Consider the following 25,046-nt stretch of genomic DNA (forward strand, 5'->3'; position numbering starts at 1 on the left):
GAACTTTCTTCCAAAAGCTTTCCGGAAGAACTTTCTTCTGGAAGAAGAATTATTTTTTTTAACGCAAGGACAATTTTGTCCATTCACTTAATTGCTGGGTGCACCTAACATGTCCCCCATTTGAGTAGTGGACATTTGGGTCAGTTGCTCCGAACGAAAATAGAACAAAACCCTATTAATTTCCTAACTTACACAAGCTTAAATATAGAGGTCAAAATCAAGAAAGTCTAACTCAATTGACTGAACATGATATGTAAGTGTTATAAATTCTATAGTATCATGTTCAATTCCTACATATTAAAAAAATAGAGGTAAAAAATGGCTAGTCTTGCCCTAGCTCATTCTTGATTCTCCATTTACAACAGTGTTGTCTTCGCACCAAGCAACGAATTGAAGCACTAATTGAACTGTGAGAGGAGAAAATGCTCACAACCATACCCATATTGCCAAAGCAGAAACAGTTGGGTTATATTGCACAGAAGCTGTATAATGGAATAAATTCTATTTCAAGAATTATGCAACTGCATAATGGAGAGTCAAAAAATGCATTAAGTTGACTGTTGAGTACAATTTGTACAATATGAAATAAACATACATATGATATACACCTCAAAATCTGGGACTACAAACATGTGAGTAATGAATATAAATGAGCCAACTGCCAATATTTGTTTTAGCTGCCTTCAAATCTCCACACTAGGTCAGCAAGCCAATTTTCCTATCTCCACAGCTTCAATTCTTTCACCCCCTCTGTTTATTAACATCAATACATGTATGGCCAAACTGCATTCCAACCTTCATAAAGGAGTTATGGTTCAGAGCACATCAAGCTTTCCACTTTGCACAAGCTCAGCCCAGAAAAACATAGGCTAAAGAGCTGAATGAGAAAATTTAGTTATGATACAACCTTCCATGTTCCTAAAACAGCATCAGTCCTCATCAAGGGCAAGATCAGCAGGGTCTCCTATCCAGGGCCTCCCTTCCCTCCACCGGAATTTTATTCTTAGTTTGCCATTTGCATCTACACCTACAACCTGTCCCTTGCTGGCATGTGTCTCCATTCCCCATCCCCATCGCGGGGTCACCAGTCCATCTCTGATCCTTACCTTGTCCCCAACTTTAAATGGCCTAACCCTTTCCATTTCCCACGCCTTACAAAGCCATAGCCTCTCCGTAAAACAGAACGCCACCCACAAATCCTCGTCTGCCATCCGATGCACCACCCCAATGCTTGAATGACTCACTTCCCCCCAATGGTGGGTTGGGGTTGAAATTGATGCTTTAACCCTAACCCAGTCTCCAATACAGAGCTCCTTCTCTTCTACCACCTTCACTTCTGATGGGTCCAACATCCATGTTTTGGATCCTGCTGGTGTGTATATCCGAAGCTTTCCATCAGCATCAATTGCTTGTATCGTCCCAATACTAGCATGGGTATGCCCTGACCATCCAAATCTCGGTTGCTTTACATATTGTTTTACTCTAACCTTCTGTCCAACAGAGAGTTTGTCAAATCTTTCAAGATGGGAACTTGGTCCTACCCACTTTTCTTGCTCCCCACAAAATCCAACAAAAATGCTTCTGTCCAATTCATCTCCTTCATACCCTATTCCTTGAACGACACCAACACTACCTGGTCCAATTGATTTCCAATTATTTGCATTGTCGTTCAACCTCACCCACTCTCCCACTTCAAACATTTGTTCAATCTCAAGGTCTGAAGGATCTCCTCTCCACAGTCCTGGCAGACCGAAAAATGCGACCCTGACTTCTCCATCAGCATGAATACTGGTTATAACCCCTTGAGATTCAGGCTGAGCTCCTCTCCAACCCCACCTTGGTTCAACCAAACCAGTTCGGAACCTAACATACTGCCCAACTTTAAAGCTAGGAACCTTTTCAACATCTGTATAATGAGTGATCCACTTCCCTTTGCGAAAACAGCAAGCCAACTCCAAGTATCCAGAATCCTGTACACTATGCACAACAGCTAAACTTTCTCTCCCAACACTATTCCAGTCATAGCTTGGTCTGGTTCCCAGGCTTGGTTTTGACCGTACCCAATCCCCAACTTCAAATCCTGGAAGCCGTTCTGCATCTCCAGGTGAAACTTTCCACAAGCTCTGCCTACCAGTGACCCTCACCTACAAAGAAACCAGCAAAATCACTTATTTGTAATATCAGGATGAAATCACTAATAACATTGTTGATGAAATGCTTTATATCAAGTTTATCTAATCCCATAGTTACAATGGTCAAATATTTTAGTCTAATTTTCTCATATAGTTTAGGCAGGGATTCCAGCAAAGCTAAATATGAGGTGGTTTTCTTACTCTGTTAAGTAGTGAAAGACTCAGTTTGGTATGGAAGACACTTCAGATGTTATAGTTACCTTAAAGTCATTAAAGGTGTAGAATCACGCATAAAACTAGAAGAAAAAACTAAGCTTACATTGAGAGCACCATCCATGTCAATTCTCACTATTTTTCCAACAGTAGCTGCTGATTCATTTGACCACCCAAGCCGTGGCTGAGTAACAGATGGCATCAGATGAATTTCTTGGCCCACCTCAAATGGAGGAACCTTCTCCACATCAGTGACTGAGCAAGAAAAGGGCTTACTTCTGAAACAAAAAGCAACACCCATATCGCCATCCTCCTCCAAGCTATGAATTACCCCAATACTAGTCCTTGTAATATCCTCCCATCCATATTTTGGAGAAGACACTGAAGCTTTCACTCTCACCCAATCTCCCACCTGCTTTGGACAAATCAACAATTAAATAGAGCCAACCAATAATAAGGCATCTGATATTAAATATATAGAACGAACAAACTAAAAAGGTAGCAAATGATCAACTTTAACAGAATGAATTGCTACCTTGAAATCTTCCACCTTCTCCATATCTGATGGATCAGCTTGCCATGGTATGGGTCTATTTGGTATCTCTATTATTAAGAGACCGTCATTCTCAATCTCACTTATTCTTCCGACACTATGATGTGTCTCACCACCCCATGCATATCTAGGTTCTGCAACAGATCGTTTCACACATACCCGGTCCCCAATCTGTAAGACAAATTTTGTTAATACAAGTCATGTAAAGACAGGAAACAAATAAACGTCATAGAATGAAAATTATCTGCATTTTTCTTACCCTAAAAGGAGCAACATGCTCAACCTCCTCTGGTTCACAATGCCATGGATTTGGAAGATAGCTCAGTTCTATTAACAGACTACTGTCTGGTCGGATACAATATACGATGCCAATGCTTCCTGGTGTCACAGATCCTAGTCCATGCTTTGCAGATGTAAGAGTTGGACGAATACGAACCCAGTCTCCAACCTTGAATTCCTCAACACGTTCCATCTCTGCTGGGTCAGCTTTCCATCCTCTTGATGCTCCAGGAAATCCAACACGGAGGATTCCATCATCGTCAACGCATAATACTGTCCCAATGCTGTCACGTGACTGCCCACGCCAACCAAATCTAACATAGACAAACAGTCATCAATATTGAAGGCAAATGCAAAAACATCAAGGATTGCAAGCATGCCATGCACAAGGTTCTAATTAACATAATTTGATAGTAAAGCATATTGTCTTCTACATTATCATTCCGTTATCTTGTATACTTTCTTTAAACAAAAACCTTGAGTAGAGAATATATAACAGCATAATAAATCCATCAAACAAAAAGATTTAAAAAATAGCAGGATGCCACCAAACTAATTAGGCCCGCCAGTCTCCAGCCACATGATATCCCGAAGCAATTGTAATAAGACCTATATGGAAGAAGCATCAGAAGTGGGTGATACCACTAAGCCACCAGAGTCCTCTGGCATTTAATTTCAATATCTTGCTTCCAGAATCTTATTAGTCTCCTTTTAGCCAGATTTTACTACTCAACCTCCTTCACGAAGGACGAGACTGCCTCTACCTCATCATGAATTAAGACAAATGAGCTGTTACAAGTTCAAAGACCAAATAAATTGCAGTTTAATTTTTATCAGTACTTAACCTAATTCCTAGTATAAATAGGGGTTAGTATAGTCTTTTGCATCGCAACACATTAAACCATATTAATCTAATAACCTATTATTTTGATTCTTTGTTTTCCCTTTTTTTCCTTCCTTATCTATAGGCCCTATATTTTAACGATGATAATACAGCAGTATCATCCTCTGCAACTAGTCCTGTCACTATTCTCATGTCAAGTTTCTTTGGAACTCTTGTTTGACATACTCTGTTCTGTTAATCCACAGAGAAATTTAGTTTACCCAATGTTCTAGTCAAAAGAAATAATAAACCAAAAGAATTGTTATTAACAAAGATCAAAGAAACTCCCCAACATTAGACATATAACATAAATAAGCCATTACATAAAAATAAAAAGGTGTAGCAGTTATGTAAAATTTTACCTTGGCTCTTTTACATCTTCTTTCAGTTGTACATGTTGTCCCCTGTCCAATGGAATGACTTTTATAACTTCATTTGCAAGAACATGAACCTCTCCAGAACAAAATGAAACAATGAGATTATCTCTGTCTGGAACACTTTGCACAAAACCAACACTCTTTGGTTTAGCACCTTGCCATCCATGTTTTGGTTTTGTGACAGATCTTTTAAACTTCACCCAGTCTCCCACTTCAAATCTATATAGTCATCAATAAACAAATTTTTAAACATATCAGTCACATGTCGGTAGACAATAAATATCACAAACAAGAAACTAGTAGAAAATAATGTCTCCCACTCACACAGTAGGAAACAAATGAACTCCCCTATTCATGAGTGCTTCCATTAGATCTTCAGATAACCATTCTCGGGGGAGAGCTTCTAAAATGTCACGTAGTGTCTTCCCACTGTCATAAAAACATAACCCCATCAGTCATATTAGTTATTGGAGTTCAATGTGATTAATAGGTGAAATAGGACCAACATGCAACAACTAAATGCAGTTTCAAAGTTATGACAATAATGTTTTAGATAAGTATACGATGCTCAAAAATAATAATTAGAACTTAATGAAAATACTGCCTTTAGCTGGGGCTTACCAGTGGTTTCTGACTTCAATGTCAGCATTAGGATTCCTTAGCATAACAATAAGCCAGTCAAGATTTTCACGAATCATTTTTGCTGTATCTGCTGCTATATGGAAAGCATTGTCACCATCATCATCCTGACACGAAGTTACATTAGAACCTTAAATGACAAGGACAATATAGCGAAGCTTCCTTCCACAAGACAGGGAACATGTCAACTTCCATTTATTTCTACTATTCAACCTCAAACTCATTTGAATGTAGCTGATAATAGCTGAGCAAGTAAATACAATTCAAGCTAAACATAAGTGGCACACACTTATTATGGGTCGTACATATAACAATATAACCATTGCAAAAGGTTCGAATATATATAAAAAAAATAAAGAGCACAACAAATCAAAAAGATATACAAATACTGTTTCAATGTCATGGAAACAAGCATATGTCCACAACTAAATCAATAGATCACAACTCATTTCAGAATAAAAGTCAATTATATAAACTTACTAAAATAGTTTTAATATTCATTCTGTCTTCTCCAGCTTACTCAACCTATTGAATATTTGAATTTTTATAGAAATCATGTTCCTTAGATTTGTTAGTCCCCCCCCCCCCCCCAACCACCTTTAATGGTATTAAACTATCATTAAGCTTAAATTACTCAAATAATAAAGAATGGCTACATCAGATACTGAACTCAGCAATCCATATGTCATATAATAACGATCTAATGTAGTAAATAGAAAGTTTTATAAACCATACAAGAAATCAGGGAAAAAGAAGAAATCACAAAGCAAAATAGCATTCAATATGCTGCCAGAGATTGAAATTTCTATGTCATCTATAAGACTATAACAATATATAAAAGTGATACTAACTTTTAATGTAGACATTTCTTGAGCCATTTTAACCTTAAACTGCTACTAATGCAATTGTACTATAATTACACTCTCCACTTTCAGTTTTCTTTTTGGACTAGTGCTACATTATAAATTAATTACTCTCATTTCCTCATCTTAACCAAAAAATGCGGACAGACAAGCATAACAAGGGCTACCTTTCTGCTAGTCATACGTATAATTATATTTATATGTGATCAAATAGGGAAATGGGGACTCAGATGAAAACCTGCAAATTATAATCTGCTCCAGCAGCAAGAAGCAGTCCAACACATGCCTTTGCACCCCTAGCTAAGGCCAAGTGAAGAGGTATACTGTTGTGCACATTGCGAATGTTCACATCAACCCCGGCACCTAGAATAACCTACTCAAAATACCCAAACGTGCATATTTTAGCAACATAAAATTATTTTTATAATCATTTTAATCAAGAAGCTCATTCACCTACCTTAACCAAGTCCACATCATTAGTCATAGCAGCTGTATGCAAAGCTGTCCTCCCATTCTGGGAATCTTGAGCAGATGGATCAGCTCCTGCTGCAAGCAATATCTGCACCAGTTCTCTCCCCTCTATATTTAGCATGAACAAACAAGATTAGACAAATCAACTATTTCGCTAAAGAGATTAAATAGCATAAATGATATTATAAATATTCATGTATTAACTCTCAAATTTGAAGTACTAATTTGAAGCAGTGTTCTTGATGGTGGGTGGTGGACTATAACGGCCAGCTGAAAATCCGCCATATAAATGTGTGTGTGTGTTTGTGTGTGCACGCGCATATAATTGCAGAGATAAAATTGCAATGCAGAGGTATTGTTGAACAGTCATAGGTCAAAGGGAAAAAAGGAACAGGTTGAGGGCTGGCTGAGTCGAGGGAAAAAAGGGCAAGGTTGAGACAGAGAGACAAGAGCAGGGCCACTGAAATAAAGGCTGAGTCGGAGAAACCAGGAGAAATAGCAAGGTCAAGGGTGCTGGAGAAGGGCGGACGCAGAAGATCACCACCGCCACCAGTGACGGTCATCACTGGGTGGTCACCAGAAGAACACACTGCAGGATGTGCGACCTGTGGCCCACACCTCCTATTTGTTCAGGGCAGGCGGCGTGAACTCTGACTTGATCCGGGTATTCAATCACCCCCACAAAGGTTAAGGAGTCAACTGAACATCTCAGCCATTGGCGGGAATTTCACCCGCATCCGACCCCCAATTCTTGTTCACCCATGGAGTAGGTTGCTGCTTGCAGCTTGTGCTTATTGTTTGAGAAAAGATGACTTGTTTGGGTTTTTAGGTGGGATGTCATTTTTTTAATGTTCGGGACATGGATTGGTTCAGTCGGGTTTTTAGGGTATTCTAAATCTGGGTCTGGGTCGGGTTTTTAGGTTTTCTAATTTAAGACTGGGTTGGGTCGGGTTAGACAACCCAAAACCCATTTTCTTCTCTAATCAGATTTCCGCCACTCATCACTCGCTTTTCATCTTTGTCTTCTTCGCTACCGCCATGGCTGCTACAATAAAAGCAGCCACCAAATGCAGGTGAACAGAGTCATCATGTTACAGTTACAAATAAATCCTTCTAGGTACAACACTTTAGCTTTTAAATTAGAAAGTAAGGATTTATTTGTCACTGGAGCAGCACTACAACTTCTAAATTATAAAGAATTTGAACTTTTAAAGTCTTGCTTATTTTTTTATATAAAATGATAATGATTTGACATGACGCGTAAATACAAAGAGCTAACATTGATTTATGCAGATTTAGAACAAGCACATTAGTAATGCTACAACAGTACAACTACAGACCAAATATCACTATTACAACAAGACTCCTATCATATCCCTATATTAAATAAGGATGTAAAATGAAATTAGGAAATAAGCCCTTGTATTGATCATTGATTAGCAGATGGATTGATTTCATAATATATTATAAAAATATTCTAAACACTTTATATCATTAATATTAATTACTCTTCAATGAAAATGTATGGGGGCAGGTAAGATTAGGATATCTACTTAAGCTAGCTGGTTAAATAATGACTCCAACATCCCATCCATATGGCTCTAGACAATCATCTGATCTTGCGAAAATTATGCAATTTGGCAGAAAAGTGTAAGCTAGTTTTAAAATAAGCAGTTATGATTTCTGAGTAGCAAGCATGGGGTCAAGTCAAACAATCTTTTTTTTTTTTTGGAAAGTGGTAATTAATCCAATTAATAGAGATGATATTTTGTAGTACTTAGGCCTCATTTAGCTCCGGCATCAGATGTGTCTTATGCACAGTTCCAGTTCAGATCCAAAAGAACACCAGCACTATAAGGCACCCATCACATGGAATAATATGCTAGGGTTCATTGGAGAGCAAAGGTCCTGACCTTTACTCTGGAAAAATTTCTGCCGATCAAAGCATTGTCAATAAGGAAGTATAAATTTTGTGGCATTAGCAGATTCGAGAGTAGAATGCATGCATTAGTCTCACTGCTTCTCAACTTGTGGGATAGAATATATTTGTGGTGTCCCTTTGATGCTTAGCCAGTGACTACTTTAAGGTTGCCACTAGAGATTGGGCAGGTTTGCTAACTTTTTTAAAAACATTTTTGAATTTTGTTCTTAGTTATCTTAGATCTATTAGACCTTCGGCATTCAATGTAAACTCGCCAATAATGAACATGAAAATTTTCTCAGATCTGGAGTGGAGGATTCCTTATCTTCCTACAGTTGTGATTCTCTTTGTTAGAATATATGAAAATATAGGATCATATTTTAAATTATCCTCTAGGATTACTTTCACTATTTTCTCATTATCTCTAAGGATTGGTTACCATATTTCATCTTATCATGATTTGTTTCCCTAATTAGATAGGATCACAAATTCATAGTTAGTGAAAAATAAGGGTTAGTGCTCTAGGTTTGGAAAAACATTAATACATTGTAATACAACTTGGCTAATATCAATTCAGTGTTTCATTCTTTTTTATATCTCTTCCTCTATACCCAAAACTTACAATTTCAACACTCCTTTCTATCTAAACCATTTGAAATTGATATATGACCAATATTGAAGCATTTCTAGATGCACTAAATTTAGAAAAAATAAATAAATAAACCACAATAAGAAAAATAGCCAAATGTTCAAATCATTATCAAACAATGAAGTTTTGGATACCATTTTCATGGTCTTTCTTAGAAGCAGCTGCCATGCACAAGGCAGTGCCAATAGGGCTTGGTATGTCAATTGATTCAGCAATCTCATCAGAAGTTGCAACTTCCACCCATCTCTTCACAACAGCAACATTCCATGTTGCCACACACAAGTGCAGCGGTCTGCAACACCAGAGTAAAACTGTATGATTAATGGATTATATATGCATGTGATACAAAATATCAATTTAACATAAATGACATAGTTTACAATATGTGGGGTTCAATTATATAGACGATGATACATTAAAGAATTCCCTTTATACTATTGTAACTGTAGAACAGAACCGCCCTAGATTTTAAAATCAGAAATTCCAAGAATGATGATAACCAACGTGAAAATTAAAATTGATGACAAAATGAAAACTTCAGCAAAACTGTCTTTCCTCTGTGTAATAATACATAAGGTATTGTTGCATTTCCTAACAGTTAATTAAGATCAGTTATCGTAGTTCTATATACCAATTGACACACATGACAAACGAATTCCAAGTTATAAAGAAAACTTAAGCCAATACTCACGTCAGGTTCTTTGGATTCAAGATGGCCATTGATCTACAGCCTCCATTTTCCAATATCACAAGAGCACAGTCTGTGTACTTCTTGGCAATTGCTCTATGCAGAACAGATTCACCTTCATCATCCACTGCATTGGGATCAGCTCCAGCTAATAGTAATTCCTGTTATTTCTCCACATAAACTCAGATGAATATAGTTTTAATGAAGAACAAGAAGAAACATCCAAGTATAATTTAAGAAAAACATACTCGCATACAATCTGGTTGGCCATGATAGGCACAAACGTGAGCTACTGATGGGCCAAAACCATCTCTCAATCGTGACTGCACATTAGCATTTCTTTTGATAAGGCTACGAACACATTCTGGGGACCCAGCTGCTAATGCAAAAACAAGAGGAGGATCTCCATCTTTGTCCAATACATCAACATTTGCTTCTCTACACTCCAGAATTGTCTCAACAAGTTCTGCACTACCACGTCTACAAGCTAAGTGAAGAGCCGTTTGCCCATCAGCATTTTGGGCTTCCAATAGCATTGATAGGTAGTTGCTGCCACTTTCTGATGCAGCCTTTGCAAGAAGATCTCTGAGCAAGAAATATACAGCAAATGAATGAAATGATAAAGTTTAAGTAATAGCAAGCTCGGAGAAGAGGTGCATGACACCAACTAACCTAACACCTGCAGTATCTCCTTCAGACACAAGTCGATGAAGATGATTTGGGTTTTCCTGAGGAACTTCCAATTCAGGTACTGGGGAAGGCTCCATCACATTTGACACAGAGCCCTTATCTAAGCCACTGTATCCACACAAATGTATAACATTGTATAAGACAATTGAGCAAATGAAGAACATCAATGACAATTGTGCATTTGGCTCATTCCTATTGAAGCTCACATTTTCATACTAAAAACCATAAGTAGCCTTAACTTCTCAATCAAGTGATATCAAAACCAACACAGGAGATGCAGTCACAGTTATAATAACTTGCTTAACAGACTTACTTATCAGGGCTAGCAGGAGGGCTGCGTGGTATTTCCTGCAAATGGCGGAGAAATATTGCCAGCATTGCACTAAAAGTAGGCCTTTTAGATGGCTTGAATTGCAAGCACTCTCCAATCATCTTCCACAATTCCCTCGGAATTCCACCACCAACCACACTAGCATACTGCGGAGGCAATTTCTTAGCTTTAATGACAGCTCGATAGATTTCCTCTGCACTTAAACCTGCCCAACTGCACAAACAGATTTTGCAGTAAGAAATTTGAAAAAGAGGGAAGAACATAAGAAAGAAAAGTTGAGTAAAGAATGAATTTCTCCACGTACGGAATGGCACCAGTGCACATCTCCACCAATGTACAACCAAAACTCCACGCATCTGATTCGGAAGATATACCTATTCCATCATCCCAAAACAAATTCAATGATTTCTTCACAGGTTCCCAAGCCTCCGGTGCTGTATAATGTGGGCTGAGCATTATGCATTCCATACAGGAATGGATCTTCGCAGAGTCACACTCCGGTCGAGCCTTCCAACAGGAAGGCTTCTTCAGAATTGTAGCAAGTCCATAGTCAGAAACCACAGCGTGACCATTTGCATCAAGAAGAAGATTGGAAGGTTTCAAATTCATGCAAACAACTCCTGCAGCATGAAGCTCAACAACACCTCGTGCAATGTCTGCCCCATATCTACATTGGGAAAATTTTAAAATCATTATTTATAGCATCATGGAAAATTGAAATGCAGTATGGGATCATTCATTCAACTATTTCTCTATCTGCTTAACCAACAGGAAAGCACATAGGCAGCCTAGAAAAACGCATAGATAGACAGTGTCTCCCTCCAAACATTGATTAGTCAATGACTGGCAGAGACATAATAACATTGCATTTTCTCCAAATTTTAACCATAATGCATTGCATCCTACGTATAACAGTGAGATGGCTACAACACAAACACACATAAGCAGGAGTAAAATGATAGATTTTAGACATTGAATAAACCAACCTAATTTAGTCCAACCTACTTAGACATTGCATTATCTCCAAATTTTAACCATTATGTAGTGTTTCCTACGTATCAGTGAAATTGCAATAACACCAAAATTATCAATGGCGAATGGTGGAACATGGTAGAAGGCCAAAATTCCACCTTATAAACACACAATTGCGGCCTAAGACTGCCATAGTGGTCCACACTTCAAAAATTGCCTATGGTTGTTTGCAAAAAATCTGCCACATCATTCTGCCATTGTGCCGCCATTTAACAACATTGGATAATACTGATCAAGTTTTCAAATTGCAGCCATCACTTGAAAAATTGTAGTGCTGAGGTTGCAACAACCCACATCATGAGAAATTCAACTAATGGACCAAAACCGTAACTTAAAACCACAATTACTCATCAAACAAATCAAGAAAAACTGAACTAATCAAACACAATAATCACACAACTGCAACCACAACAATCACTCATCAATCAAACCAAAAGAAACTAAACTAATCAAACGCAACAATCACTCATCAATCAAACCAAAAGAAACTAAACTAATCAAACGCAACAATCACCACACTTGTATCAGTCTACTCACTGCATAGTCACTAACAAGTCAAATAAACTTCTCACAACAAGATTAATCACAAGAAGAAACAAAAGAAATCCTAAATCTAATAAAGAAAAGGAAAAAAAATTAAAAAATCAAAGACCTTAGAACTTGTTCCAAAGTGAGCCTCCCCTCATTACGCTGCATCTCAGACTGAACCGATCCATAACACTTATCCATCACAAGACACAAACTGTCTTCCACCCTCATTGTGCCATGGAAAGTGCACACATTCCTGCACCACATCGAAGCCCTACGCAAATCCTCCAACTTCCCCTGCACCCAATCCAAATCCATCCCCTCCGCCACCGCCACCTTCTTCACCGCCACGTTGTGCCGGCACCGCTGCCGTCCTACCTCGCCGCCACCGCCACTGATCACTGCCATCCACATCTCCACCCCCGCCCTCCTCCCCTCCCCAATCCGCTGCACCAGCTTCAGGTCATTGTGCGCGCCGCCGCCGCCGCCGCCGAGCTCGATCACCGGCGCGCAACCACCGCCGGAGCTCGACGCCTGCGACTCGCGGCTATTCCGCCGCCGCTTCTCGTCGTCCTCCTCCTCATCCTCTCCACCGCCGTCACCGTCCTCGTCGTCGGTGCAGTCGCAGTCGAAACTCGACCGCCCTCCGCCACCGCCGTTGGCGGCCGCGGCGGAGTTGAGGAGCGCGAGCACCGCGTAGTTCTTCCTCAACGCCTGAACCGAGTTTCCTACTGTGGACACGTGGCGGCACCTGGGACACGCCAGCGTGGCGTCCGAAGACGCCGAGAACATTCTCGAGAGACACTCTCTGCAGAACCCGTGCCCGCATTGGAGCAGAAGCGGAACTCGCTCCTCCTCGTTGTACCGCGTTTGGCAAACCGAACAACAAGGGATTTTCATTCTCTCTCTCTCTCTCTCTCAATTTTAATTTATCAGTGGCGGAACGGAACCGCTTTGATCCGAAATTGAACTTTGAAGGATCTCTTTTAAGGTGTGAATGGTAGATCCATGGGGTGAAGCAAACGAAAGGACTTAAGCTTGATCAATTAAGCTAATGATGAAGGAAATCTAGACAGAAAAAGGGTTTCAGAGAGAGAGAAAGAAGCGAAGAAGAAGTTGTTGCTGCTGAACAAAGGTAAAGAAGTGAATTGTTAGGGGGATTTTGGTATTTAGATTATTTTTTTTTCTTCTTTTATTACTTTCTTCTTTCTTTCGTTACGATTTTTCCATTTGTGAGAAATGGGTTTGGCCTTAGGTGGGTAGGAAGGAAACAAAAGGAGAGAGAAAGCTGATGTAGGTGGCTTTGGACTTTGAAGAAGTACTAGTACTACACTACACCTCACCACCCCCAAAACCAAATTCACTTTGCTTCACAGAAGTGGAATAATTTTGAGGGATTCTTGTTGTTTTAGGTTTTCTTTTGGTTTAATATTTCTATTATTGTTACTACGTGGGTGCTTTTTTATCTCTAGATTTTTCTTTTAAACTAGGTTGTGTTTGGGTTTTGATCGGCAAGCTAAAGGGGAGGGGTTCTTGGAGTTCTGTGCTTGCCAAATTTGGGGTTGCTCCTTTACCTATACGGATGCATTGCCCACTTTTATTTTTTTTCTGCTTTTTTGCACGGTGTGAAAGTTCTTCCTAAATTGACCCCTTTTTCGAAAAATAATGCTCCTTTATTCCATGAAGGAAATGGAAAAAGGAAGTGATCATCGTGGTGAGATGCCATCATTGTACGAATGGGTGTGTGGTTTTTGATTGAAATAAATATTTTCTAAAACAATGGTGATATGAAATATTTTTATACTATATTAATATTCATTTGTATATTTGAATGCTTTTTTCTTTTAAGATTGTATTTATAGAGAATATTTACTCTCCATTTTTTCAAGGGAGAGTAGAATTGTTAAGAAGATTCAAAAATTAATAGTTTATTTATAGGTATACTTTATTATAAAATATTATAACTTGCTTTAATTCACGTAATTCAATTTGCTAATAGGGAAATGTTTAGTTTTTATTGTGTATAAAGAAAGAATATAGAGTAAAATATATACTTTAAAATAATGAAAAGATTTAGAAATTTTGTTAGAAAATAAAGAAGAATGCCATGCTTTCTTAGGGCTAGGGCTAGTTGTTTTCCTAGGATTTCTCTTATTCGCTAACATGGGCAGAGGCATGTCAGTTCATCAAGTGGATGAAGAAAGTGAAGGTCAACACAAATCGGTCCTCTTAAAGGGACAAAACTATAGATAATGTCAAACTTGCTTGAGCCTCAACCACTTTGAAGACAAAGGAGGAAACTTTAGTGAAAAGTTCATTCCCAACGACTATGAATATGAAGTTAGAAAGAAAATAAATATCATGTAAGGATATTTACCTAGGGTAAATGCCAAACCAAATTTTGACTCACAGAGACTCTAAATAGAATAGAAGTTATCTACCACCAAAGAAGTTGCAAGAAGATATTTTATGTCATTATTAGGGTCTCCAAAGAAGAGAAAAACAAAGGCTTATGAAACATGGCAAAAGGATGTGATAGTCAATGTGCTTAGCAAGAAGATTAGCCTCAAGTTCTTACATAATAGATTTGATAAGATGTGGAAGCCAAATGGAGTAATGGAAGGCATAGACTTGGATAACAAATACTTCTTGATTAGGTTGTAAGATTGGAAAGACTTGTGTCATGTCTTTGAAGTTGGTTCATGGCTTGTAGCATATCATTATGTTCTTGTCCAAAGATGGAAGGTTATTTTTTTCCTTTCTGAAAATGATTTTAGAAGAGTGGTTATTCATATTCACAACCTTATTTGTCCTATTGAATTGCATAGTTGTAATATGCTATATAAGATTGGAAACACTATTTTTCTCTTGAGTTTGTGTTGAAGTGGAACTCCTCAAGACATTGATTTAAAATTTTCACCTTAATCATTAGGTTTATAATGTTGAATAAGAAGGCACGCTCTTGTGTGGTTTTTGTGTGATAGGTTTTATCATAAAGAAGTGTGCCCAATGATTTAGCAAAAGGTAAAGGACATTAAAAATAAGCAAAAACAAAACCTACAACCCGTATTTTGGTTTTAGGGCATATAGAGGTTAGGAGGATGTTTTTGGACTTTGAATATCAATGTAGTAGAAACCTTGAATATTGTAGACTATTGTGAGAAGCAAGGTAGCTGATTTATCTCTTCAGTGGGAGAGAAAGAATAAAGAAGGTGACATGTAAGGAAAGGGGTAGCTTCGACCTTGTAGATGAAAAGCATGCTAACAAGGATGAAAGAAAAGATAATGAAATGGCATAAGTTCCATGTCCCTCCCATGATAACAAAATAGACAATGGTGAACAAAATAGAAAAACAAGGAGTTGTATAGCTAGATAGGACCCATATGTCACATCTAAGCTAAAGTTAACAATAAGATAACCATGCAAAATATCTCACATTAGACTTTAAATGAGCTCCTTAAAGCATGTGAATTTGGAAGTAAATAATAAGCAAAATATCTCACATCAATAGAAATGTCTTATCTCTCCTTATCTTTTTATCCTTTTCCCCGAACAATTGGCTCTCCCTAATTAATTTGGCAGTAAATAATAAGCATTGAAAGCCTATAAAATTGAGTGTTGATGGTCTTTTTATCTCAAACTCACCATTATGTAGGATCATATCCAACTAATAGTAATTCATGTTATCTGTTTAGTTCTGATGATGATGATGCAACATTTAAGTATAATTTAAGCAAACATGCATGCTTGCTTGGTTGGCCATGGTAAGCATAAATATGAGCTACCGATAGGCCAAAATCATCTCTTAGTCATGACCACACATTTGCATTTCTTTTGATAATGATATGAACACATTCTAGGGACCCAACAACTCATGCAAAAACATGAGAGGGATCTCCATTTTTGTCCATTACATCAATATTTGCCTTTCTATATTCTAGAATTGTCTTTACTTGTTTTGTACTACCATGTCTAAAAGATAATACTATTTTATCTCTAAAACAATGGTAGCACAAACACATTTTTATAATAGATTAATATTCATTTGTATATTTAGTTGTTTTTCTTTTAGGATTGTATTTGTAGAGAATATTTACTCTCTATGCATATTACACATGGGAGAGTACGATATTAAGAAGGATTAAAAGATTAATACTTTATATAATTTACTACAAAATATACATTCATTTAATTTGTGTAACTAAATCTTGGTAGCAAAAAATGTTTAGTTTTTATGGTAATAATGTTATAAATATTAATAGAAAATAGGGAATGATGTTATGTTCTCCTGGCATTTCTTGCTCCCTTAGGATTTATTTATTGTTATCATAAGAAAAAGGCAAACCAACTTGGTAGGCACTTAAAGAAAGTAAAGATCAACATAGGCTAACCCTTTAAGGGGTAGACTCACTTGAGCCCCAACCACTTATGAAGGCAAAGGAAGGAACTCTTATAAAAGGTCCCTGCCCAAGGGCTACAAATATAAAGTTGGAAAGAAAGAAAATATCATAAAAAAGATTTTTTTTTTTTGGGGTGAATGGAAAATCAAATCTTGACTCTCATGGATTGTGAATGGAAGTAGAAGAATTATCTAGCTCAAATGAGGAGTTGTGCCATAAAACTTAAAAGAAGATGATTTATTATGCCCTATTATTATGGTTTCTAAAGAAAGAAAGAAAAGCTTATGAACCATAGCAAAAATTGTGATAGGTAAGGTATTTGGCAAAAAGCTTAGCCTGAAGTTCTTGTAAAATATTTTATTGAAAAAAATATGGTAATACAAAATATTTTTGCTATTCATTTCTATATTTCAATGTTTTTGTTTTAAGATTGTATCGATAGAGAATATTTATTCTCCATTACGCAAGGGGAAAGTAGAATTATTAGGAAGGATTAAAATATTAATAGATTTTTTATGATTTCAAATATTAATAGTTTATTTATAGATGTAATTTACTACAAAATATTATACTTTTCTTTTATTCAAGTAATACAATTTGCTAACAAGAAAACTGTAGTTATTATTGTATAAAGAAAGAATATTTGGTTAGGGTGAATGGTGAACTAAATCCCAACTCCCATTGACTACAAGTCAAGATTACACAAGGACCTACTGCTAGAGACACTGCAGGAAGAAGAGTGTGTTTTATGCTTTATTGTTAAGGTCTCCAAAGAAGAGAGAAACAAAAGGCTTAAAATCATTACAGATGGTTATTATGATCAAGGTGTTGGACAAGAACTTTAGTCTCAAGTCCCTGTAGAATATACTTGGTAAGATGTGGAAGTTGGACGGAGTAATGGAAGTCATGGACTTGGAGAATGAATACTTCTTAGTTAGGTTCCAAGATTGGAAAGGTTTATGCCATGTATTTGAAGTTAGTCCATGGTTTATAACGGATCATTATGTTATTATCAAAATATATAAGCTTTTTTTCTTCCTTTTGAAGGTGATTTTAGAATAGTGGTTATTTGGATTTGCATCCCTAGACTTTCAATGGAATTTTATAATCATAGCATACAATAAAGATTAGAAACACCATTAAGATTAATGAAAATTTTCTTGTACATAAGAAATGTTTGATATTTTGGATGAACTTTCTCCATCTAAAGAAAAATTTGTTCTAATTTATATTGAAGTGGATCTCCTTAAGATGATAATTTCAAAATTCTGCATTTATCATAGGATTTTTGAAGGGATGCATCATATTTGTTTTACTTATGATAGGTTTGGTCAGCATAAAGAAGTGTGGCCAATGTTTCAACTAAAGGTAAATGACGTGCAAACCAAATAAGAAATGAAACATACCCCGATTGTGGTTTTAGGGTGGCTAAAGGATGAGGCAAAGTAGGAAGATGCTTTCTTTTGGTCCTTAGATGTTGGTGCAACAATAACCTTGGATGTTGTCAACAATGAGTAAGGTGACTTACCATAATGACAAAAACACTAAATAAGGTGACATGATAAGAAATTTCTTTAAGAGTAGGTTTGACACTATTAATATTGTAGATGAACAACAAGTTAGAAACAGGATGCATGTCCTTCCCATGGACAATAATAAAAACGCATAATGGTGAATTAGATATAAAAAAAGAAACGAGAGGTAAAGCTCAATAAAAGCCCACAACTTCACATCTAAGTTAAAGCTAATAATAAGAATAGAGGTATTCACATATTGGGTTTATTTTGAAGAGAAAATTTATTTGATTTAATCACTTAGACATTGTTAATTAATCATCCAACTAATATTGTTTAAAATTTAAATATAATTTGATCAAATCTAATTTAAAGTTGTTTAGATTGGATCAACTTTTTTTGAAGTAGGAACTGAATTTCATTCAACCAAAACACGGTTACTTACATCCGAAAGAAGCAAATCAGCCAACTTAGTTGGAGTTTCTTCGATCAAGTAATTTTTCTAGTGAGAAAAGGCCAAATTAGCTAGAGTATGAGAAACTTGGTTGTCTTGTCTTTTTACAAAAAGTAAAAAGGATGAATCCCTCTACTCAAAATATTATGCAATCTTCAAGGATATCAGATAAATCTTATGTAACCTTGAAGGCCTATCTCATAGAAAAAACTTTAGCAATCTTGGGGGACACAACACAAGGGATTATTTTTATGGCACAATAAGACAAAACCTGTGAGGGTCCCTACAAATTAACCTCATACATACTCCTTTACTTTCCTTCACCCCAACATCAAAATTTATTTTAATACCCACTTTTGTTGTTGGAGGGCTCCACAACTGAGGGTGAGAGAGGGCTCTTGTTCAACTTCTCTCAGTACCCTTACAAGTTACCCAAAAGGCTAGATTGATGACCATTTCTCCTTCTAAAAAATCCAATAATTTTTCCTTCTTCGTATGGACCAAATAAGCCCGAAAGTTGGAGAAAAGTCATGCCCTTAAACTCGAAACATGATGCTATCTAGTGGTTGAAAGAAATATTGTACTCCCCCATTCTCCCATAATTATTTGATTATAGGAATTAATAACAATTATGAACATAATTATTTGTCAAAAAATTATTGAGAGACTAATAGTGAATTTTGTGAAAAGATGGGGAATTAAACATAATTTACCAAAAAAAATTATACATGGATGTCATGTTAGACAAGTTGATGATAAGATAACACATTTGACTACCATGTCTTCACTTAATGATGACATTGACGATAAGGACCAAAAATGTTATTGGAGAAAAAATTCAGGGATAAGCCCAATCAAAATTTTGATTAGGGTCTAAAAGCAAAAATTGGAAATTTAGGAACAAAAAAAGATATTAAACCCAATACATATTTATATACATTTACTTAAATAGTTACTAAAAAGTTATCTTTAATTAATTGTATTTTTCATAAAAATACAAACAAGGTTGTTATAATAAAATTATAAATAAAAAATAGATATGTATGAAATAAGTTCGATTTGGATTTGATTGGTTTTGAAAATAAAATATTAAATATGATCCCATCTAATCCATATTTTTTTATTATATTAATTCTATAAAAAATTCTAAAAAAATATTAATAAAGATTGAATTAATGATCCTTGGACATGTATATGATGATGGATTGGGACCCTTAATGTTCAAGAGATGTTGGGTTAAAGATTGAGATATAAAAAGTCGTATAGCCTAAGACATGTGGATGTGTTATATGTATGTTAGCACAATATTCATGATTTGGTATTCACACAATATCATTCCACATTTGAATTATACAAGGACCATTAATTCATTGGAAGACCTAAGAAACTTGTAGACATGATATTCCATAAGAGGTCGGGTTAATGCATCCTTGTGTCATAGTGAGTTCACTACACTTGTATAAATGTCTTGATGGGTCATTGTTACACCATGATCAATTTTAATACACCCACTACATAATTTTTAGCACGTGACGTGGTGAGAATGACAAATTATATATATATATATATATATATATATATATATTGCTATGTTTGGGAACACAATTGACTCTATCACTCAATGATGAATTAACTTCACAAAGTAATGTCTAGTCTCATTCATGAGCATATAATTGTCACACATACACTTGATTGTCGCACACATGTGTTTGTATGTTTGATACTGATATATGATATTAATCTTTGATATTAATGCTTGGTGAATATGTGTGTACAATTTGTGTGTTTTGTATCATCCATTTCATTCTCCTATAGTACTTGTGTATTGATTTTTACTTTTTTTTGTATATTGTATTTTTGTTTTTCTTGCATTTTACGTTGGACAAGTAGATGACACGATAAGGTATTCATCTTGTCATAGTGATGGTTGTAACACCCTCATTTTATTATATTAATTATTTGTTTTTTTAGTATTCATTTCTAGGCAATTGGATGAAAAAACTCAATTTTTTTAGAAATATAATTCAAAATAAAATAGTGAGTGCTACTCAATTATAATTTTAATAATTTAACTAGAACACGACCAAACAATTGTAAAAATATTCAGAATATCCTAAAAGGATAATTAAACAATCATTAAAGTATACAAATTAAAATTATAAGTTTAAAATGTTAATCATAACAACAATATAATTTTTGAAGTTTTATATGAATTTATTAAACTTGTATGTAACTCACAAAAATATGCTTAGTTCACCTTGAAAATTTAACAAGAGACATTTAAACCCAAATAAATTATGTATGATAATTTTGAACATAAAAATTTATTTGGGGTTAAAAACTTAAAAAAATTGGAAATTTCATATTGTTAAGGAGTAAAATGATTTATTTAATATTTTAATTGAAATATATAAAATTATGCAGGTAATTATATAATTAAAAAATTTAAATTTTGATATAAATTGGACCTAGACGTGTGTTTATAGCCAAAGACTCATTTATTTAACATAAAAGTCAAACTAGGATAGTTTTAATATTTTACAATTCAAAATATTAATAAATAATAAATGCTAACAAAAATAATTAAATAGAAATATTAATTTATAAAATAGCATTGAATGTGCTTCGACCACATTAATTGCCCAAACCAACTATCATAAATTAGTCAGCCAAAAGATAAGGTCAAGCAATTTTCATTTAAATAAAATTACCTTCGTAATTAATAACTAAATTAAATACAAAAATTATTCAAGAAAATTAAATGAACCAAGAAGAAGTCATATTGCCTTTAATTCTTAGCAAGAATGTTTAGATAATATCACATTATTATTTACACATTTCACCCTTATTTTCTCTGTAGATAATTAACTTTCCAACAACTCTCCCTCCCCTTTTGGTGATATTGGGAAAAAAAATTCAAATCTCACATTGACTAAAGATAGGACTAATATATAATATATAAAGTGAGGAATAACTCTCACCCTATAAGTTAACTTTTGGGATTGAGTTGGACACAAACTCACATTCTAAGAAGTCATAACACCTATAATGTTGTGTTTTCCTAATTGTCCCACTAAGTAATTTAATTAAAATGCAGAAAAAAATTAATTTAATTTATGCTATTGAGTAATAAGAACATATCATCTTCTATGGAAAACAATATGACCAAATAATGTTCACAAATCTCAACCCTCCATTTTTTAAAAACAATTAAAGGCTAAAATTTAAAATAAAAAGTTATGTCGTTTTAGGATTGTGACATTTTAAAATTCCCCAAATTTTCATATTCCATCTCTTTACATTAGCAACCATCGCAACAATGAACTTGTGATCACAATAATGTAATGTTTTGTCTCTGTTCATGAACAATGTGGAACATCATTACTAGAAAAAGCTAATGCAGAGACAATAAGTTTTCCTCTAACCTAAAACACCTCAAGTTTACGTTTCCTTCTACAATGTTTCATCTCTATCTATAATTTTTCATATATCTCTGACTAATACAAGTAAAATTTAAACACTTCTTACCCCTCCCCCCAATTCTTGCTCTTATCCTCTCTACAAGGTACTTTGCTATGCTCTCTTGGTCTATTTCTCCCTTACAATGCAACGCGCTTCTTCAAAGTAATGACTTTGTCTCTCTCTTTCTTTCTCTATGCCTCTTTACATGAACACCGGTAGTGTATACACCAATGGTGTGTTGTTTTTTATTTGCTTTGCTTATTGTTTGATTTTGATGTTGATTGATATTATTAAAGTGCAATACTTGGGATGACCAATAAAAAGTTAATTTTAGGTTTAATTGCAAATTTTACCACTCAACTTTCATTATTTTGCAAATTTTACCATCCAAGTTTTATTTTCACAAATTTTACCACCAAAGTTTTCAATTTTTGCACATTTACTACTGCAAACATACTTTTTTGTATCAAACTAGGTGGTTTTGTAGAATTATATACCAAATTTGGTGGTTTTGAAAGCTATTTACCAAAGATGGATGATTTTGACTTGACATTGGTTGTAATTATAACTGATATACTTTTTACATTGGTTATAACCACAACCAATGTTGAAGGTCACTTTTCTACATCGATTATAATTAGAATCGATGTACAAAAATAAAAAATGTCTTTTTACATTGTTTTGTTATCAACGTGATAGTAAAATACACAAAAATAAAAAATTTGGAGGGTAAAATTTGCAAAATGTTGAAAGTTGGATGATAAAATTTATAAAAAAACATAAGTAATAAATCCATGAAATTATGAAAGTTAGGTGATAAAATTCACAAAAATAAAACTTCAGTGTTAAAATTCGCAAAATAACGAAATTTTGGTGGTAAAATATGCAAGTAAGAGTTAATTTTATTTAAATGTGACTGATTTTGACCCTACTTTGATCAAGGTACAATGATAGATAATTATGGGATTGTTGAAGTTAAATAATTTAGGAGATATAAACCTTATGATCCATCTATATTTGCCTAATAGGCAAAACAAGTATATTATGTACATTATCTAGAAAGGCCAAATGATTGGTTGGTTGTGATCAAGACCAAGGCACAAAGCATAAATGGAAGTTTAGAAAGTAGAAACCTTGAGAAATATGTCTCTTACCAAGATGAATCAATCACACAATTTCCAATAACAATTATGGATGACAATCTTGAAGAAAGTCTTGTTGATATAAGGGGACAAGTTGAAGAAGCATTTGTTGATTCCTTGGATGAGGTTGACTTTGAAGACAATGGAGAAGTTGAAATAGAAGAAGTAATAGTACTACAAGAGGTGGAAGACATGGAGGAAGATGATGATGAATAAGAAGAGATCAAATCATGATAATGAAGAAACATAGTCTTACTACATCAGTATTTTTTTTGTTTGCAAGCATTTATTAAACCGTGGATATGTAATTCTGGATTTGGTTATATAATTATACTTATATGCTTGTGAATTTCTTTAACTATGCACATGTGTGAATTTGTTCTTATAAATGATCTTAGAAAATGTAAGCAATCTATTGGTGGTGCCAATGTGTTTGATGCATGCAATCTCTTCATTGTTTCTCCTACCATATGCATTGCCAACATGCTTGATTATATTTAAGTAAAAGAAACATTAGTGTGTATTGGTGTTACATGTAAGGACTTGATTATAAGTATTTATTGTTCAAGTTAACAAAATTTCATTATTATTTGTTGTGTATAGTTAGATGGCAAGTAGAGGTAGGGAAAGAGGAAAAGAAAGAGAGAAAGGCTACCTCTAAACCATCTCAGCCTATTCCATCTATGCATATCCCATCTTCTCTTACTACAGATACACATATCACATTTCCTTCCCATGGTAAACCTACACTTGACATACACATTCTTATTGCATCTTTGCATGTCCCATCTAAAAGAATGGTAATTGATGTGACAAAATCAACATGTCATTTTTTCTTTACTTACTGGTCTATTAGATTTATTTTTTTGCTCTCATTATCCAACTTTGTTAATTAACATTTAAGGCACTTCCTTTATAATAGATCATTACAAGTTTAAATTTAAAATTGTTCTACCTTAGTTGATGGTTTCTAAGTTCATGGTTTCATATTAGGTACTTCATGAGGTGCTGGTTTGTTCTCTAAACAAGCCTTAATTGGCTAAATCAATATGTTGCAATGGTGTTGATTTGTCTATGTTTATTTTTCCTGACCAACACAATTATCTTGCTTTGGTAACATTGTTAGGGGGATTTCTTCAACAAAGCAAATGAATGACTTAATGACAAATTAGAAAAGATAGTTGTATGTAAATGTCAACCTTACAGTTTTTTCTTTTGTTAAATATAAATTATAACTAATAGTGTTATTTTTCAGGAAACATACCAAGCACAAATAGCTGAAAGATAATTCCAAATTAGGAAAGGTACTAGTCAACAACCTAACCTACAATTTGTGATGACATATTTTATGATGTTGTGGGGATGCCACAACAAAATAAAATGCATATTTAGGTTGGAATCTCAAGCAACATTTGTCAAGGCATCTACTTCATGTGCTATTTCTATTGGTGAAGCATCATCAAGAGAGGTAATTGGATTGAAGGTTGAAGTTGAGACTTTAAAGACTACACTTCAACAAAAAAAAATTGAGCATAAAAAGTTGAGGCAAGAGATGAATCAATGGGCACAAGAAATTAAGAGACTTGTGCTACATAGTAATCTAAATGATTCATCAATTCAAGTTGAAGGAGAGAACAACAATGGAGTGAAGAAATGAATGATTTCCATGATCGTTGATTTTCTTTCCTATCATAATTTTTTTAAAACAATATAACTTGTGTCAGGTAAATTACTTTTAGAACATAATACTGTGGACGATTTATTTCATTTTGATTTATGTCTACAAACTTAACATTATCGTTTGACTTTTTACTAATGATATTT

The 25,046-nt window shown here is 34.9% G+C and overlaps 1 protein-coding gene across 1 annotated transcript; it reads right to left on the minus strand.

Annotated features, from left to right (window-relative positions):
* Positions 1–483: 483 nt before the first annotated feature.
* LOC114376124 (E3 ubiquitin-protein ligase KEG-like) lies at positions 484–13,683 on the minus strand. The gene is made up of 16 exons (XM_028334054.1): positions 12,374–13,683; positions 10,994–11,356; positions 10,672–10,902; positions 10,341–10,466; positions 9,917–10,253; positions 9,672–9,829; positions 9,115–9,272; positions 6,397–6,518; positions 6,178–6,312; positions 5,059–5,183; positions 4,762–4,866; positions 4,423–4,656; positions 3,158–3,491; positions 2,881–3,069; positions 2,452–2,757; positions 484–2,144 (listed from the first exon to the last, which is right to left on the minus strand). Exons 1-16 carry the CDS (start codon positions 13,147–13,149, stop codon positions 930–932), a joined length of 4,914 nt encoding a protein of 1,637 aa, XP_028189855.1. The 5' UTR covers positions 13,150–13,683; the 3' UTR covers positions 484–929.
* Positions 13,684–25,046: the final 11,363 nt, after the last annotated feature.

This window comes from Glycine soja, chromosome 11 (genome assembly GCF_004193775.1).
Source record: "Glycine soja cultivar W05 chromosome 11, ASM419377v2, whole genome shotgun sequence".
NCBI classification, from domain to species: domain Eukaryota; kingdom Viridiplantae; phylum Streptophyta; class Magnoliopsida; order Fabales; family Fabaceae; genus Glycine; species Glycine soja.

Coding starts and splice junctions, on each gene's coding strand:
- LOC114376124 (XM_028334054.1), bottom strand. CDS start 13,149: ATGAAAATCCCTTGTTGTTCGGTTTGCCAAACGCGGTACAACGAGGAG. Junction 2,758..2,880: donor AGAAGGTGGAAGATTTCAAG/GTAGCAATTCAT, acceptor TGTCCAAAGCAG/GTGGGAGATTGGGTGAGAGT. Junction 2,145..2,451: donor ACATGGATGGTGCTCTCAAT/GTAAGCTTAGTT, acceptor GTTTCTTTGTAG/GTGAGGGTCACTGGTAGGCA.